This window comes from Equus quagga, chromosome 2, assembly GCF_021613505.1.
Source record: "Equus quagga isolate Etosha38 chromosome 2, UCLA_HA_Equagga_1.0, whole genome shotgun sequence".
Taxonomy (NCBI): domain Eukaryota; kingdom Metazoa; phylum Chordata; class Mammalia; order Perissodactyla; family Equidae; genus Equus; species Equus quagga.
Window position 1 is genome coordinate 31,704,208 of NC_060268.1, and position 19,488 is coordinate 31,723,695.

General features: G+C 42.6%; 1 protein-coding gene across 8 annotated transcripts in view; it reads right to left on the reverse strand.

Moving 5' to 3' along the window:
- The window catches only part of RYR3 (ryanodine receptor 3), a 484,984-nt gene that overhangs the window by 2,182 nt on the left and 463,314 nt on the right, over positions 1–19,488 (reverse strand). For all 8 annotated transcript variants that reach the window (XM_046653250.1, XM_046653245.1, XM_046653249.1 and 5 more), the window contains 10 exons: positions 18,088–18,288; positions 14,560–14,690; positions 10,567–10,609; positions 9,966–10,093; positions 9,515–9,575; positions 9,029–9,175; positions 5,509–5,643; positions 4,155–4,311; positions 2,763–2,827; positions 2,236–2,336 (listed from right to left, as the gene is read on the reverse strand). In XM_046653250.1, coding sequence (XP_046509206.1) covers positions 2,236–2,336; positions 2,763–2,827; positions 4,155–4,311; positions 5,509–5,643; positions 9,029–9,175; positions 9,515–9,575; positions 9,966–10,093; positions 10,567–10,609; positions 14,560–14,690; positions 18,088–18,288 — 1,169 coding nt within the window. The remainder of the gene's footprint in view (positions 1–2,235; positions 2,337–2,762; positions 2,828–4,154; positions 4,312–5,508; positions 5,644–9,028; positions 9,176–9,514; positions 9,576–9,965; positions 10,094–10,566; positions 10,610–14,559; positions 14,691–18,087; positions 18,289–19,488) is intronic.

Sequence of the window (19,488 nt, forward strand, 5' to 3'; positions counted from 1 at the left end):
AGGATGTCGCTGGTTCGGATCCTGGGCACGGACGTGGCACTGCTCGTCAGGCCACGCTGAGGCGGCTTCCCACATAGTACAACCAGAGGCACTCACAACTAGAATAGACAACTATGTACTGGGGGGCTTTGGGGAGAAGAAGGAAAAAAAAAAGATTGGCAACAGATGTTGCTCAGGTGCCAATCTTTAAAAAAAAAAAAAAAGCCTTTTTGTGAGGAAAGATCCTTTTCACTGTCCCCACTGAGGACGCATTTTGGCTACTATTTTATTGTTTTAAAAAATCTTAATCTAAGCAATAAAATGGTAACCCAGACTCTTCACATGCAATTTTTGGTAGGCCAACTTAGAAGAATGCAGAATTGAAATTATGTGTGTCTCTCAAAGATGTGTCATGAAAAAGGTAGAAAGTATTTAATCTCATTAAGTTGCTCGGATTGTTCCAGAAGTATTGTTTTTGTTATAGACATCTGGGAAAAAGTTTTGTTTTTATTATAGACAACTGGAAAATGCCAGTGTAGTTTCACTTGCTCTGACCGTGTTGTGTGACTGAGTTTTGAGTCTGTTTGTCTGGAATACACAAGTATCCCAGGGGGCTGGACCTGCTCTCTGGGCTTGCATTACGTGATCTCAGAGACAACTTCCAAAGGAACCAGTCTCATGTGCTTCAGGAAAAGCACTGTGAGGCTGGTGGTAAGGAAGAGAAAGTCGTTAGAAATAACATCTTTCTGAGGGTAGAGAGAACCTGAGCCCCACTGAGTTCTCTCAGGGTATTATGTTTATAGCTTCAGGTCGTGGCCCACAGTAGAGGCATACATATATAAATTTCCTTCCTCCCTTTTCCTTGATTAAGACTAAGAAAGAAGGCATGGCCAATATCTTTATCATGTTTGAGATTCAGGCATGTGGGACATTCCTTTCCTAGGACATTTACTTGACAAAGCATCATTTTTTTGGGTGGAGTTTCAAACATTGATAAGATGGGTTCTCTTCCCTCAAGCTGGCTGCAAGAGGGGCACAGAGACAGAAAATAGACCATTATAATACAGAGTGCTGTGGGAAGATGCGGGAGGGGGTCCCCCCGACAGATAACATCACAGCACCCTTCCACTCCTGTATTCACTGGTCCTGACATATGGCCATGTGCTCACCTTTTATGGAAGCACATCCATCCTGATCACCTCCATTGAGATGCAAAGTCACTTAATAAGAATTAACAGTGAATACTCATGACTTGAGGAAGGGTGTGCTAAAGTTGTTTTCTAAAAGCTTGTGGTGTTGTCTTCAAAAACTCATATTCTAGCAAAAAGATACATCTTTGCTACTTCTCTTTGACAATAACACCTTTCCCAATGGCTAGGCCTGTTCCATGCTAAGGAAAGAGCAGGATTTTCTAAACAATAACATGTAGGTGGGGGGGAGGGTACAGAACAAAGCCCACCAGGTTTCTTTTCTTTTCTTGAAAATGATCACTGACAGAAGCTGAAATGTCAAGTAATCTATATTCTCTATACATTCTGTGTAAGTTTCATAGGCAGTCCATGGCACATAATAGACTGAATAACTTGTTCTTGAGTGAATGCTTTACCTTAGAAAAAGTGAAATATTTATTTATTTTTTGCCTAGTGGGTGCCAGGCATTAGGTCCTGGGATGGAGCAGTGTGAAAACACACGCATCAAACATACTCCACTCTCCTGGAGCTTACGTACAACTAGCAGAGGACGGACATGATGAGGCCTGAAAATTGACCACGGAATCCAGCAACATGCAGGTCACTGGCCACCTTGACAAGCAAATGTGACATGGTGGGAAGGAAGGACTGACTGGAATGGGTTCAACGGGGAATGGGAAGAGAAAAACTGGTGACAGGGAGCATGGACACTTTTCCAGTTTTCCTGGAAGGGAACGAAAGAAGCAGGGCAAAGGTGGGGCCACAGACATTTGTCTTTGTGTAGGATTGAAAAAATAACATTTGTATGGTGATGGGGAAAATCCAGTAGAGAAAGAGAAATTGTTGGAGTCATGTGACCTTGAGAAGGGATGGGACTGAATCCCAGGCTGAGGACAAAGAGACGGCTCCTGGAAACTCCTCAAAGATTTTTGCTAAGAGCCTCTACTTTTTCAGAGAAATAGGAGGAAGTGACATCAGCAGGGAGGTGAACCATATGACTTAACTGTTTATTTTACTCCACCACTCCTTCCCCTGCCCCATCACCTTGTTGACCAAGAATACTCACAAATAGTTGGCTAAGTTGTGCTCTTGTAAGGTATGTGTTTCAAAACCATGAGGGGTCGTGTCAAAGTAGTCATTGCCAATCCCACAGATGAAACATTTAGTCTAAGAAAAATAACAGAGGCAGTAAAGGCATCAGTAGGCATGACAGTACAGGCAGGTGGAAAGACAGTGACAATCTCTGATTGAAATGAGACACTGAAAAATACTTCTCTTTAATGCTTTTGGCTATTAGTCATCTCCTCCATAGTGCCGCATACCTAGCTCCTCGCTAGCTGAGGATACTGCTCCCACCCAAGCATGGACCTGGGGGAGACAACAGGGTGGCAGGCCGGGGAGGGGTATGGAAGATTACAGAGCAGAAGAAATGCTAGAGCTAGTAGATAGGCACAGAGAAGAGGACAGGCATGGAAAACAAGCTTTGTTGGTAATTTTGCCGAGGGCTGGCCCTAAGCAATGGCAGAACCTACTGTTTAAAAGATCCATGTGCTGTGAGATACAAAAATAGAGTTGGAATTAGTAGAACATTACCTCCATATCTTCTCTCACTTGTTCCTGCTGGTCTCTTAGCTCTCCAAAAGCATCAATAATAAGACCTGGAATTTTAAATACAAAGACAGATAAAGTATTTTAATTTTTTTGATGGGGAAGATTGGCCCTGAGCTAACCCTGTTGCCCATCTTCCTCTTTTTGCTTAAGGAAGATGGTCCCTGAGCTAACATCTGTGCCAATCTCCCTCTACTTTGTATGTGGGATGCCACTACAGCATGACTCGATGAGCAGTGTGTATGTCCATGCCTGGGATCCGAACCCGCAAACCCGGCACCCTGAAAGTGGAGCATGGGCACTTAGCCACTATGCCATCAGGCCAGCCCCACAAAGACAGATAAGTATTTTAAATAATCTGTTTAGTGGTTCAGGGTAGAGGCCACTTCGTTTTGTAAAAATGTGAATCAAGCTAAACTATTCAGTTCAAGAAAAATCAGAAAAAATACTTGTGTTTTCAAATGCTGCATCCTGGCTCACCATTTGTCATTGTTCCTCTGAATCCACCTTTCTGCAATATTCAGTGCTAAGCACTCACTCCTCCTTGACACTTTGCTCTGCTCTAGTCCCTCCTTGTTGTACTCTTGTGCTTGGTCACTCCTTTTCAGTCTTCCTTAGGGACACCTCCTCTTCTCCCGGCCCCTTAGGCACTGAAGTGTGTCAGGGTTCCTCTTCAGTTTCTTTGCTTCTCTTTCTGGGAAATCTCCTCCACACCCACATCTTTGACTACCACCACCACTGATGGATCCCAATTCTATTGTTTATTTTTGTATTTATTTATATTTATTTTATTTGTACTTATTATATTTATTATTTCTCTCCTATTCCATTCCTGACTCATCTCTTGAAAGACCTATTACAGTTAATTGCTTATTAGCCCTCAACACCTGCATGTCTTATGGGTACCTCAACTTGGCATGACTCAAACTAAAATTCCTGACAAGCTATTGACTAAAATATCAGTACCCCTCCCCCAAAAGAAGACAAAACATGTCACACTCTCATAGCTCCTCCCTTTGTTCCTTCCCCACCCCAGTGCCTGGGAATGATAAGGGCAGGAATCATGAGGCTGTGGGGCTAGACTAGCCCCAGGAGACATCTAGAAGCAGAATAGAAGGAAGTGATCAATTCAGAGTGGGGAATGGAAGGAGGCGGATGCTCTGTAAGGATTCAAGTTTCTTGTTATCAGTGCCTGGGTATATCTTTGGCTTTGTATACAGCCAAGCCCTGATATATAGTAGATGCTCAATAAATGTTGAATTAACAAGTAAATGAATGTACAAATCTCTTTATATAAAAGAAGTCACAGATGCAGAAAGGTAAAGAGAACTAGATTTATTAAGCCCTGTTCATACTTAACATAAATGGCAACCATACCTTGAATGATGGCTAGCAAGATGACAATGACAAAGAAGAAGAAGGTAATGTCAAAGACAATGCGGTACATTTCATAAGGATCGCCAGCAGGGTCTTCAATTTCATCACCAATGCCACCTCCAGCTCTCACTCCCACATACATGTGGAATAGGTAACACTAGAGAAGAAAATAATGGCAATTCAGGTAAAAGTTGCAGAGTTTTATTGTTTTTAACAAGATGGGTCAGTTCATGTAATTAGATGAAAGAATGACAGCCTTAAGGCAGAAGAAGCAATATTCATGCTGCCAGCTGTTGTCCTCCACAAGCAAGAAGGCAGTCCAACAACTGGGAAATCAAAAGCCGGGGCAGCATGGAGACGGGTGCTGGTCACACTGGTCTGGTAGTAACTGTAGTGTTGCTATCTCATTGGGTGCTGGCCCCAAGAAAGTGTAAGGAGAGTTTCTAACCAAGAAGTAGTATCCATTGTCTAGAGAAATGATCACAGGCTGGGGCAGTGCACTGTCACCTGTCCCTGACACACGTTTTTTTCTTGAAATCTGGTCATTAGAAAGTTTGAGAGATGCTACTGCGGCTGTGCTGGCTCACCCTGGCCTATGCTATTCTTTCCCATGAGGGGCTGGCCTGACGGGAGCCCCCTGACCCGATCCTGCTGCTATGTTTTTCAGACCAAGTTGGCTGTTTCTGAAAGAACCCTTGCTCGCTTGCTGAAATAAATTGAACACCAAACTCATGGGACTTTGCTCCCAGCTCTCAGAGACAAAGAAACAAAACTTGACTTCCATAAAATTTAGATACAGGTCCATTCACGTTTATTTATTTATTTATTTACTTTTCTGAAGATTGGCACCTGAGCTAACATCTGTTGCCAATCTCCCTTTTGTTTTTCTTCTTTTCCCCAAAGCCCCCCGGTATATAGTTGTATATTTTAGTTGTATGTCCCCCTAGTTGTGCTATGTGGGACGCCACCTCAGCATGGCCTGATGAGCAGTGCCATGTCCACACCCAGGATCCAAACTGGTGAAATCCTGGACCGCTGAAGTGGAGTGCATGAACTTAACCACTCGGCCATGGGGCTGGTTCCCCTTCACATTTAGATACAGGTAATTCACATCTTTACCACAAACAAAGGTAGATGAATGATGACCTTCTGCAGTGCGCTTCTGTTTCCACCTGGGCTTAGACAAGTGATCATGAACTCTATTTCCATCACTTTTGTCTTTCCAGACACTTCTCCCTCTTGGACGAAACATCTCTATTCTGCTCTGTAACTCTACCCCTCTCACTTAATTCTCCAGACCACTCACAGCCCTTCTTTCCCACTGAGGAGGGGTGGCCCCACAGTGGGCTCTCACCGTCATCATGTCATCACACTTCATATCCGGCTCATCGTCGTCTTCGCTTTTGTTGTAGAACTTGCGGAAGAAGTTGAAAGCCACCACGGTGTAGAGATAAACCACCACAGCCAGGAGACCGACAGTCAGAACCAGCTGGAGTGGGAGGGGAGAGAAAAGGAGAAAGAGGTGGGTCTTCGTCTTGAAAGGTTCTCAGGAGATTCCAAGAAAACAGAGAGGAAAGGTGAGGCCGAGTGAGGGGAGCAGAGGGGAAAGCCATCCTGCAAGTGAGGAAGGACAGATGAGAGCAGAAAGACAGGCTACTGCGAGGAGACAGTGACGGTGAGTGTTACGGACCAGTGTGTCCCCGCACATGCGTATGCTGAGCCCTAACCCTCAGCACCTGGGAATGTGACTGCATTTGGAGACAGGCATTTAAGGAGGTGATTACATTAAAATGAGGCGTTCAGGGCGGGTCCTACTCCAATGTAACTGGTGTTCTTGTAGGAAAAGAAGATCAGGACACAGAGATGTCAGACGGCTGCACGCACAGAGGGCCGCCAGGTACAAGCCCAGGAGAGAGGCCTCAGAGGAAACCACGCCTGCCTGCCTGCCTGCACCTTGATCTTGGACTTCTAGCCTCCAGAACTGAGAGGAAATAAATGTCTGTTGTTCGAGCCACCCAGTCTGTGGTAGTGTGGTATGGCAGCTGGAGCAGGCTAATAGCTGGGGTATTGGCTGGCCTGTGTGAACTACAAAGGGATGTAAGGATCGAATAACGAAGATGCTCGGAGGAGGGTCACCTTGTTTCTTGTAGAGACCAGCAGTGACCTGAGGCTGCCTGAGGCGGCTTCCACTCTAACACGGCTTCTAAAGAAGCCACCTTCTTTGGACTGGTGGGTGTCCCTACATTACACTTTTTCATAAATAACCACGAACTGGATAATTGTCACAGCTTTGAAGTTGCCCTAAGAATTATTTATGATGGTTGAGCCAAGTGACATTCTTCATAACCAAGAAATTTGCCTAGGACCTTTGCAAAGGTCACAGGGCATGTTTATTTCCTGGCTTTAAGAGGTACCAAAAGTGAGGAGCACCTGGGACCTGCTCCTCTGGCCTGTATGAGGGACCAGGTGTGGAGCTGGAGCTACGAAGGTTGACAAGATAAAACCTCTGATCTCGAGGGGATACACAAAAGGGGGAGGGCATGATGCCCAGACAAGTACCAGAGGAGGCATCTTCAGCCACTTCTTGAACAATGAATAGTAACTTGCCAAACCTTGGAGAGCAGACTTCACAGAAAGCAGATGGTTTTAGAAAGAGAGAAAGAACCGGGGCTTTGCACCAAGGAAGAAATAGGCTACTTCTGCCACTTAGCAGCTGTGTGGTCTTGGGTGAGACTCTTAGCCTCTCTGAGCCTCAGTTCTCTTATCTGTCAAGTAAGTACAACATCTACCTTACAAGGTAGCTGTGAGCCTGTCACAGAACCTGGCACGTGGCACAAGCTGGGCACATGTTTTTTTACAGTCTTGCCAGAGTATTCAGCAAGCCCATATAAGAAATTCATTGTTTAAACTTTCTGTTTAAGGCACAGTTTTGTGTAATGCCATTAAACCAAATCAATAAAAACTGAAGTTTCAATATCTGAGGAAAGGGGAAGAAAATGATTCTAAAAGAATTGTAGAACTGGTATTCTACAGAAGACACCTTGGGAAACATTGCCTTTATAGATTAAACTCCCCAAGACACACATGGAAAGACACACAGTGCCCCTTCTCCCGGGAACCTATTAGGAAGCATTTAATACTCTCTAAGAAAACATCTATATCACAGGTTGTTATTACCTCCCCAAACTTTAGTTTCTTGTAGGTGACAGCAAACTTCTATCTCTAGCCTTCCTCCATTCTTTTTATCATCAACCAAAACAAGAGACATTGACAGTTGCTACTACCAGAAGCCTAGAAGAAATAAGCCACCCAAACACTTGATGATCTAGTACCTTTCATTTCAGAACAATTAAAGGTCAACTTGACTTTTTTTTTTGGTTAGAATCTTTATTTTTTAAGGTGTACAACATGATGACTTCATATATGTATACATTATAAAATGATCACCACTGTCAAGTGAATTAACATATCCATCACCTCACAGAGGTACTGTTTCCGTGTGTGTGTGGTGAGAATACTTAAGGTCTACTCTCATAGCAAATTTCAAGCATATGATACAGTATTTTTAACCATAATAACCATGCTTTACACTAGACCTCCAGAATTTATTAATCTTATAACTGAAAGTTTGTACTCTTTGACCAACACTCTGTATTTCCCCCACCCCTCAGCCTCTGGTAACTACCATTCTACTCTTTGGTTCTATGAGTTTAACATATAGTTAACATAGTTCCACATATAAGTGAGATCACAGAGTATTGTCTTTCTGTGTTTCGCTCATTTCACTTAACATAATGCCCTCAAGGTCCATCCATCTTGTTACAAATGGCAGGATTTTCTTCTTTTTTATGGCCGAATAATATTCCATTGTATGTATATACCACATTTTCTTTATCTATTCATCCACTGATGGACACTTAGGTTTTTTCAATATCTTGGCTATTGTGGATAATTCTGCAATGAACACGAGAGTGCAGATACCTCTTTGAAATACTGATTTCATTTCCTTTGGATAGATACCCAGAAATGGGATTGCTGGATCATATGGCAATTCTATATTTAATTTTTTGAGGAACCTCCATACTGTTTTCCATAATGACTGTACCAACCTGGGCACATCTGAACTTCCTTCTTTTCTCCTCCTATACAAAGGTTTAGAGTTGTGAGGGAACATGGAATTGCACTTAATGAGGAATGAAATGCTAAGGAGTTTGAATTTGTTGACAGAAGGAGCCATTAGAGGATTTTAATCAAGGGATGACCCTGACAATATTATAAAAGATAGACTGGATATTGATGAGATTGGATATAGCAATGACTATATAGATATACAGAAAGATGTATATAGACATACACACACATGGATATGTGTGTGTTTGTGTGTGTGTGTGTATACAGCTATATATATGCCTACGTATATACACATATAGCTGTATATGTGTGTTTATATGTGTGTATGTGTGGTCTGAGTCACTGGTTCTTAATTGGAAGCACATGTCAGAAGAACCTGAGGAGTCTTCTAACTACATATGCCTACTTGCTAACGCCGAGGGAGTGTATCAGATCCATGGAGGAAGGGGTAAACCTGAAAAAGGTTTCCAAAGTGATTCTGACATGTTCATCACCTCCCTCCCTTCCCCTCTTCCCTGGTTGGTCTAAATGTTAAGGGTTTCTGAATCAAGGTCCTATGCCTCTTAAGTGATGGCTGCAATTTTGCAAAAACAATCACTATTACATAGTCTAAGAGTTTGGCCAAGGGAGGTGTATTATCCACTATGACACACACCTTCCTGTCACACACTAGTGCACTACCTGTTTTTTTTTTCTATCCACATCTAGGTCTGCCCTATTCTACATCAGTATAAACCCAATACCTGTTTGCCGTTGTGGGTCACAGATGACAGAATAGTCCTCAGTGTCTTGAAGCCCATTGCAATATCCAGCAGATGAGCAGCGAAGAAGAAGTTGTTGTAGTGGCCCAGGACTGACATGGTTGTGTACCAGGCAAGGTAGAGAAAGGACTGTGGAAATGGAAGGAATTTAGCAACTTTTCAGGCATTCATGCCTCGTGACGTTCTCATTAAACCATTTGTTCTCATCTTTGGGGACAGAGTGAGGATAGAGGGTATTTAGGTGCTAAGGGGCTGTGAACTGACCTCAGAATTGCCAAGTGAAACCCCATCTGCCTCACACTATTGCACAAGAGAGAAGTAATCCCCCAGCCCCTTTAAGGCCCTCCATCTTTGATAAGCAATCCCTGCATCTTTCAGGGCATCCTTCCTGGCTTGTTTACCTGTGGCATCTAATGACATCCCTGACCCCGGGGGTGCAGAATCTTGTTTTTCAGATGCCATACTTACATTGTCAGTAAAAACAACTCCTAGCTTCCAGATATGGTACTTCATGTCGATGGAACTTAGCCTAAAGGGGAACAAATAATTTCAAAACTTGTAAGTGTCAAGATTTAGTTAAGTGTTTAATAAGGGGAAAAAATTAAATTTTTTCTCTTAGGTTTGATAATCTAAATACAGCTCTGAGCTTTATCAAGTTGTATGTGTTCTCCATGAGACCAACAATGTTAGAATGGCACATCCTAAAATTTTAATTAGTCTTTCTCTTGATAGGCCTTTAAATTTCCTAAAGCAGTGCTCTCCCAATATGTTAGAACCTAGAAGAAACACCTCAGCCAGCCCAGAGCCTGAGAGAACCAAGACAGGATGGCGATTTTTCCCTCTTGGACACCGAAGGGGGCTAGAAAAATGAAAGATCCACTTTAGCTAGACTTTGGATTTTAACTCCTAAGCTCAGTACCATGACACCAGAGAGGCCGCCTCAGCTTTGGTCTCTTCTACTGGGCTAAAATCAAGGGCACTTTTGTCCAAACCCAGGAGTTCAGCAATGCGCTCTGCTCCGTAGAGATCTCCATACTTGTTGATCACCTAGAGCAGAGAGGATGACAGGGTGAGCTCAGGCCACGGGTCACCATCAATGTTTACTCCGGCCCCAATGACTTCAGAGCTTTGCTACACTCTGGGCTCTTTCAAGGGGTTGAGAAAGACATGAGTCAAAATGCAACAGGAAAATAAAGAGAAAAAAATAACCCCCAGAGAAAACAGAAGCAACAAAGACAATTAAGTGAAAAGTGCTTTTCAAGCTGAGATTTTTTGGAAGGGAGTAAAAAATCTAGCATGCAGAAAACAATGATTGTGTTCAGCTGTTTAAGGCAGAAGAGGATAGGCATGAAGCTGAAAACCTACAGATGTTCATCTACCCCTTCTGTGACTTACTCTTCTCGAGGAAACATCATAAAAGGAGCATCGAATTTATTCATGTTTGTATACTGAGAACTTAAAAAAAAATCTACTGCATTTCTTTGGTGGTCATGGAACTCCCCCCCACTGACAAGGCATACCTTTCTCTTTACAAACTTGTCCCAGTAGTTATTAGGAAAAGATCTGAAAAAGAAAATGAAAAAGAGAGGTTCTCAACATCAAGGGCCAGCACATCAAGAAACTTTGTAGTTTGAATGTCTGGACCTGTGATCTCTTTGGTTTTTGTCCTGATCATTGAAGAATTCGAGACTTGATTGAAGTTCAGAGTCACCACAGGTCTAACTGATTTATGGTTTCATGACTTTGTGTTACTTCTGGAACACTTGGAAAGCCACTCTGCACTTTCCACCTCAAAATTAAGAGCCAGGAATTATGATGACAGACCAGACAGAAGCAGAAATATGTTTCTTGATTCTTTCTTTGATCCCAGTATAACTAGAAACCAAACCCTGTAGGAACCACATGGCTTCAACCTTCATTCACTGAGTACCTACCTTATGTCAGTAGCTGGGGTACATGAAGGGACACAGCGGTGGAAAGTGCAGACAAGGTCCCTAATTCTATGATGTTTCCAGTCTGGGGATCACCTTTAATTAACGTTCATGGGGTTTTTCTTAACCAGAATGCTCTTCCACTCTATTCTGCATTCCCATGTAACTCCTGTGGGGTCGGCTTTCCTCAGGGAATTAGATCCCTCTCTCCTTTGGAGGTGATTCCCTACACCATCCCCTCCCTACCCCCCAGAGGGAACTTCTTCCTTCTGCCTGGTAGCTTGTGCCAGCTCTACTGCAAATGGTTTCTTACTGTTAAAGTCAAGAAAGAACTGTCACTTTCAGGTTTGTTGGCAAAAAACATTTAAAATACTTTGCTCCTTTCCAGAATGATTGATGCTTCCTGGGAGGGTTCCTTGGGAGGCTAGACTGCAGCCCAGGAACCTCTGTCCTTTGGTGCATGCATTCTTACTTCTGTTTTCCTTTATTTGAGTCATTCTTGTTTGCTCTGGAACACAACAGCCCCTATTCTATAGAGACCACCCAAGTGGGTGATGAAGAAGTGGGGGCCTTCCTCTGTTCATGGACCTCTCAGAAGAATAACCCTGAGCAAATGCTACCTCTCCGCCAACAGGGTGGCAATTTAAAAAACAAATTTTTTTTTTTATAGTTAAAGCTATTTTTTTGTCTTAAACATCCAAATGCCACTTAAAAACAAGAACAAGTGCTGGGTTTACAGAGTAAAGTGCTAACAGATCTTATCTCTGGGGGATGGAAATAATTACTTTGATTTTCTTCTTTGTACATTTTTCTGCTACTTGATTTTTTCATGTATTGCATTTAGAATCTAAAATAAACAAAACAAATAAAAATCAAGCCAGGCTTCCTCTGTCCACACTGATATCTACTTTCTCTTAAATCTTTTATAGAAATGGTCTGTAACTTACAACTCAGCCATGGTCACATTTTGTCATAAGTGGAAAATTCCACAAGTAATGCCAAAGGGCCCTTGACTGAAAGCTTTGGGGAAGACCCTTTCGCAGATATTATCTTACCTTGGTCTGAGTATTCTTGTCTCCTGACTAGGTATGTAAGCTCCTTGAATGTAGAAAACATATTTTTACTTGGTAATATTCCTTAAAGAGTGGATCGGATGAAAGAACCTTCTGAAGGGAAATGCATAAATAAATGATACATCTATATATGAACGGTCAAGAAAAATAATATAAGATTCTCACCCTCTTTAGAAATCAGGGAAATGCACAATGAGATGCCATTGCACACTTACCAGATTAGCAAAATTATCTGCTGACAATAAATGCTGGCAAAGAGGCAGAGAAGCAGGAACTCTCATACAGTCCCCCTTGGAATGTAAGTTGGGACAAACATTTGCATATCCTACTATTCAGCAAATTTCTCTCCTGGGTTTCTACCCTAGAGAAACTCTTTTATTTGTGTGTGAGGTATAAAAATGTTCATAGTAGCACTGTTTGTAATAACCCCAAACTGGAAACAGTTGAAATATCTACTGTGAGGAAAATGGATAAATATACAATAATGTACTTATATAATGGAAAATGCTACAGTTTTGAAAATGACCAAGCTAAGGCTACACACACCAACATAGGTGAGTTCCCAAAGTAGTGTTGAACAAAAGATTCAGATGACAGACAACACAGATAGTATAATTCCATTTATACTTTTTTAAGAATAGTCAAAATGGAACAGTATATCTAGAGACACGTACCTAAGTGGTAAAACTATAAACTAAAGCAAAAGAATGAATATCACTAAAGTCAGGAGAGTCGTTACCTGGGGGTTGGGGAAGACACAATTAAGGAGGATAACATCCGGGACTTCAAAGATTTCATCAATGTTCCATGTTTTAACCTTTGCAGTTCATTTTATTATTATACTTTAAAATATACATACACACTTTATATTTTCTTCTATACGTGTATTTAACAATATAAAAATATTAAAAAAGAAAGCACTCCATGATATATAGTTAACTGAAAAAACCAGGTTACAAAGTACTACATGTACTATAATGCCATTATCATGAAAAAAATTAAAGGTTCACTGATCTAAAACTTTTTAAAGAGCTATTTATTTATGCATTTCCCTACTCGTGGACACTTAATCCATTTCAAATAAAAAATTTTGGCAAATACCCTTCTTGGGATATTTTAGCGTACTTATCTCATTATCTCCTTAGGATAAATTTCTGGAAACTGAACTGCCTTTCTACTAGGACTCTTAGGCCATATCATCTTGGCCACAGACACAAATATTGTCGATAATTGTGGAAAGCTTACCAAAGAATTCAAGTATTTAATAATATCCAAAATGTCTGTACTGTCTTGACAAAGGGTCAGAGACAAGGCTCAGTAGTTCTCCTTATCTTTCCTTATTTGAAAAGACTGGCAAGGACCTGCAGGCAGGGACACGCTTTTGATTTGCATGCTCACTTTTCTTCCTAAGCGAAGAGTCTTCTCTTTCTAGAGACTGTTAAAAAAAGCTGAGTCATGCCTTGGTAGAGCTGCCCCTCTCAGTTTCCCTGACCATCTTTGCATAAGGAGCAATTTTCTTTCCCCAGGGGTCAGAGCCGTTGGTTCCAGATGTGCACATTTGAAGTGGCACACCTCAGAGTTTCAGTCAGCTTTGTTTACATATCTCGCCCTATTTCTTTATTCTTCTTTTAGCACATTAATTTATCCCCAAGTCTCATTTTCACAATTATGAATATGCTGGCATCGAGCATTACCCTCATCAGTGGTGATGGCCGTCTTTTGAACAGTTGAGGAAAGGGAATAACTAAGAGCTTGATGCCTACCAAGTGCCAGGCACTGGGCCAAGCGTGTGACTACAGGCATGAATCCTCCTAGACTGTAGGAGGTGGGATTCACAGCCCTCTGTTACTGAGGAGGAAACTGAGGCTTCGAAGGTGCGATGACCTTGCAGAGCTGATGTAGCATCCCACCTCTCTGCCTCTAGAATCAATGCTCTTTCCCACCACAGTACTAATTATACCAAGCGCTTACCAACAAGGCTGGCTTTACTCCACGCATCTTAACATCCCCGCCCAGATGGCCCTGCTTTAACTGCCCATGGAACTGCCTGTCAGATTATATTGGACGAGTTCTCTTACCAACCCGGCTATTTGTTTAAGGAGAAGACTTTGAAGATGGTGATGTTACAGGATTGCTGTGCCATATGGGGACTTCGGAGAAGCTGATCAGCTTGATCTCTGAACCCCTGAGCCAGGGAAACACTCCATATGACTCGAACACAGAAAACTAGATTAAGTAATATTGGACGGGGCCATCTGGTCTTAATTAAATATGCTCAGCACTTCCTGATAAGATCCTCTGTCCCTCATTAAAGGCAGAGAGAAACATACATACAACTGTTTGAGGGGCAACAGCCTACTTTATTGAAAAGGCAGGTGAGAAAACAAGTGCCAGAAACCAAAGGAAGGTTTGTATTCATCGGTCTCCAAGGCTGGTGAAGAAGGTGTTATTCTATTTACAGCAGCGACACCTTTTCCTTTTTAGGGCGGGGGTTGGAGGGGTTACTTACGGAGTGTTGATTACCAAGCGGTCCCATTGTCCCTTGATGTCATCTTCAGATGGCTGTTCGGTGATATACAGGCCATCGAACTCCAGCTTCCTGGCAATTTCTTTTTCCCTTTTGAAGACCACCAGAGGAACCTAGGAGTGGGAAGACCCTGCTTCCTCAGGACGGCTTTCTAATTAAAGCGTCCTCTCCCAAGCATTTCTCACAAATTAGCCTTCCAACTTCAGGGCCGCAATCTCTTTGTGGTGGGATCCTTAGGGTGCCTAGTTGTGGGTCCAAAGCCAAATAAATCTCTTCTTGCTCCTTTGGCTAATACACTTCCCTCTCCAAAAGCTGATCTGATGTGGGCCACCCTTTAAGATTTGGGTTAAACAGCTGATATTAATACAAACTGGACTCCTTGATCCATCCTAGCGAGAAGGCCATATTTATTTATTTATTTATTTGTGAGGAAGATTGTTGCTGAGCTAACTTCTGTGCCAATCTTCCTCTTTTTTATGTGGGATGCTCACACACCGTGGCTTGACAAATGGTCAAGCCTGGTATGTGAACCTGCGAGTCCCAGGCTGCCGAAGCAGAGCATGCTAACTTAACTCCTACACCATTGGGCCATCCCTGAGAAGGCCATATTTATATGAGTCTCTGCACCAAGGAGTTAGGGCTCCTGACTCCAAGTGGAGCTGAACTAAGACTTGGAAACAAGAGCAAACTATTCTGGAATAGATTGGTCAGCCACAGGAATACCATGAAATGTTCCAACCCGCTTCAGTGGCTGGGGTCATAGTCATCTCATGGCTTTGAAGTTTGGTTAATAAAACATGGTTTGATAGAACATGAGAGCTGACTGGGCTCTGGACATAGTCTTTCAGTACTGAAGTTTTCTTCCTGAGATTCTTTCCGAGAAGAGCTCCTGCCAGGTAGTAGCATGCTTATTTGTTCCCTCTGTCACTCCCTGTTCTCTTACAGTTGTAACTGTCACTTTAGACTAGATATGGTGGCATGGCTGTAAAGACCTACCACCAAAGAGGTAAACGGAAAAGGATGGGAAAATAATCCACTCACCCCAACCATCACCAGACACCCACACTTCAAATACGGGACAGAGTTAGGCAGGTCAGAGGATACTACTGAAATCCCAGGAAAAGAGAAGTCCGAATAGTCAGAGAAGCTTAATTTAGACAGACCCAGGGCTTCTCATTCAGCTGGGAAGCCACTGGGTACCGGGCAACACCCTTGAGACCTTGGTCTCCAAACTGTTTCTTCCATTAACTCTTTCTCAAAGCTCATGATCTCCATATGCCCCACACTGCTCCTTTATTTCCAAGACAAAAAGACAAAATTTAGATAACGATTTGCATAGAGTTAACTCATGCTCTTTTTTTCTTTAAAACAACCAAAGACCATTGAGGAAATAAAAGACCAACAGTAGGAAGGTGCCAAAGGCTAATAGTAGCCCTTGCACATGGTGGGGAATCCAACAGCGCTGCTGTCGGTTAATGGATGGTGTGGGAGGGGAAGCAAGGATAAAGCTATGCTGCATTTTGAAATGACTCTGAAGGACAATAATAACATCAAGTTTTAGAGCGGGACTGATCTCTGGGATTTGAAGCATTCCCCTTCAATCTTCTAGGAGTTTGCGTACCCTTGTAGTGGGACTTGTACATTTTTATTCCTCAGATAGTGTTTCTCTTTTGAGTTCTCTGGGTCATCAGTATATCTCTACCCCACGCAGCAAGCTGAGCTCTAGGATGGTGAACTAAGGAACGACAGCTGACACAGAGAGGTCACTATGTCTGGTGTTCTGAGTACTTTTACACATATTAATACATTTAACCCTCCCAGCAACTTTCAGGGATTGGCGTCGTTATTACAATACTCATTTTTACAAATGAGGAAACAGAGGGATGGTGAGGTTAAGCGGCAGAGCTGTGAGTCCAACCCAGGCAGCCTGGCTCCAGAATCTGCGCTTTCACTGTCACAACGGAGTCCTCAGTGTGGCTTAGGGCTCATGATCTCTCCAGCGGAGTAGCTGGACTTCCTATACGATACTATAGTTCACTGGGGGAAATGAGGACCACAAGGATAGGAATGTATTTCCTGGACTCTTCCCAGGGAGAGGATGGCTTGGTATACAGCCAAAGAGACTTCCTACGAAAGAGAAGTAAGAAAAAATGTAATGAGGGGAAAAAAATGTAGTATAGTAGAAACAGAATGAGGCTTACAGCACCAAAAATAGAATGACTGAAGACTGATGTAACTGTAGTAATGTCTGAAGATGGCCCCATTGAACCAGGCTTCCTGGTTTTCATGCCCTTGCTTGGCCTCCCTCACCCCCTGTGTAACAATGAATCTGAGCTGACCCTATAACTTGCTTTAACCAAGAGAATGCAGTCAAAATGACACTGTGCCAATTCTGGGCCTAAGCCTTAAGGAGGGCTAGCTGCTTTCATTTTTGTGCTTTTTTTGGAAACCCAAAGCCATAATATGCAAGAAGTCCAACTACTCTGCTGGAGAGAGAATGTGGAGAGGCCACATGGAAAGGGAGATGCCCCGAGTCTACATGACCCAGCCTTCCAGCTGTTCCCTTGCCAACATGCCAGGCACGAGTGTGTGCCATCTTGGAGCGTCTATCCCAGCTAAGCTACCAGATGTTTGCTGATGTGGCCACTTTTGTATGGAGTAGAGGAACTGCTCAAATGTGCCCCATCAGTCCACGGAATCAGAGAGAGAAAACGGTTGTCATTTTAAGCCACTAAGTTTTGGGGTGATTTGTTATGCAGCAATAGATAACACAGCTACTCATCAATAAGTTTTCTTCTGATATCTCGAATAGTTAAATTAACTATTTTTGAATAAGTTTTGAATTTTTGAAATTCAATATTTATAAAAATTCCAACATCAGTGAAAAGATTAGAAGAACCTCTCATCACTACCTCCATGTGTGACTTAGCCTGCTGATTCTAGGGGTTTAAAAAATTGTTTTTTTGTGAGGAAGATTGGCCCTGAGCTAACATCTATTGCCAAACTTCCTCTTTTTGCTTGAGGAAGATTATCACTGGGTTAACATCTGTGCCAATCTCCCTCTATTTTGTATGTGGGACGCCACAAAAGCATGGCTTAATGAGCAGTGTGTACGTCCATGCCCAGGATCCAAACCTGTGAACCCCAGGCTGCCAAAGTGGAGCACACAAACTTAACCACTATGCCACTGGGCCAGCCTCCTGATGATTCTAGTTTTATGAAATTCAGCAAGAGGTGCCTGAAGTGGGACCCCTAGAGCAAGGCTTCTCCAACTAGAGTTTGAATGCAGATCACCTGGGGATCGTGTTAAATTGTAGATTCTGATTTAAAAGGCCTAAGGTGGGGCCCAAGATTCTGAAGTTCCAATTAGCTCCCAGGTGATGCCCATGCTGCTGCTCCATGACCCTCAGTCTATCAGCAAAGTGTTAGTGAACAAAGGGCTGTCTGGGTCCAGAAAGGATGCTTCCTCATTAAAGCATCAGATTATATTCAGAGTGGCCAGCAACTCACCTTCAGGCAGTAATAGCCCACCACACAGACTAAAGAGATGATGGTGTGGATAATGGCGAGGGCCCGCAACGTTGGTGCCATATACCCAGTGCTCTCCTGTAGGACAAAGAACACCATCGCTTCTTCCTCTTCCTCATCATTAAAGGAATTCCACAGGTTCGCAACGTCCTCTGTCTCTTCTTCTAAAGGTTCTTCAGTGACCTGGCCCAAGACACACACTCTCTCATAAACATCAGAAAGAGCCCCTGCCACTGGGCTCTCCACACATATTTTATATCTCTAGCATATACTGTGCAAGTAGCAGTGACTCGGTATTACTTGCTGAGTGAATGAGGTGTTGGGGTAACTCATTCCCAGGAATCCCCAGTATCTCCAATAATTACAAAATTTTCAAGAGACAAAAGCTATCTCTTGAAAAAAAAGGCAAAAAATTAGAGAAGTTTACTACATATTCTATAATCCCCATGCTGCAGGAGGCAATCTCTGAAATGCTGTGGCATGGGAGGAGGCTAAGACACAAACATGCACACACATAAGTGCACACACAGTACACATACAGTGCACATACACGCACAAGTGCACGTAGCACACACACACACTCAACATTTTCCACTGTTTATGAGATGTCATTAACTTTCATGGTATCAAGTGCCATTCTTACACAGACGCCTCCCAGGTCTACAGCTTTGAGGCATTCATCCTGCAGCTCCAACTGCCTGCTATCTCCACCTAAATGGCTGCCTGCAGTCACCTCCACCTCACCTCCACCTAATATGTTTAAAACCAAGCTTGGTCACACCCCGCTGGAGGCTTCTATTTTTCCACTACAGGTAACAGAAAGCCATTAGTTTGTCAAGTGGAAGGTGGACATGGACAAAAGAAAGTTTTATAAAAATTAGATTGGTGGTTTGAAATAGGAGGGGAGAGAGGCAAGGGATAGAATAGCCAGTTAAGGACTTTGTCAAGGACCCAGAACCTATCATTCATTAATTCATTCCACTAACTCTTACTATGTGCCTACGGTGTACAAGACCCACTTACCAATGTTCAAAACCTTCATTTATCTCAATCAGTCCTTCTTTTCCCACATCCAGAAAACAACTCCTGTGAATTCTTCCTTCATAATTGTTCTAACATATGGGCCAACTATAATGGCTCTCTGTTACCTCATTCCTCAAGTTAAGAACTGTATTTATTATTCAATTTGAAATACCTCATAGTTCCTACTAGAGGGTCTTAGCACAGAGTAGAAGCCCAATAAATATTTGAAGAATTAAGTAAGTAATGACTAGAACAACTCTGAATTATGGAAACAGTGCTCTCACCAGCTTCCCTTGCAAACCATCTCTCCACTTCTTTTTTAGAAGCTAATGTCTTAGCAATTTCCTTAGATATTAGAAT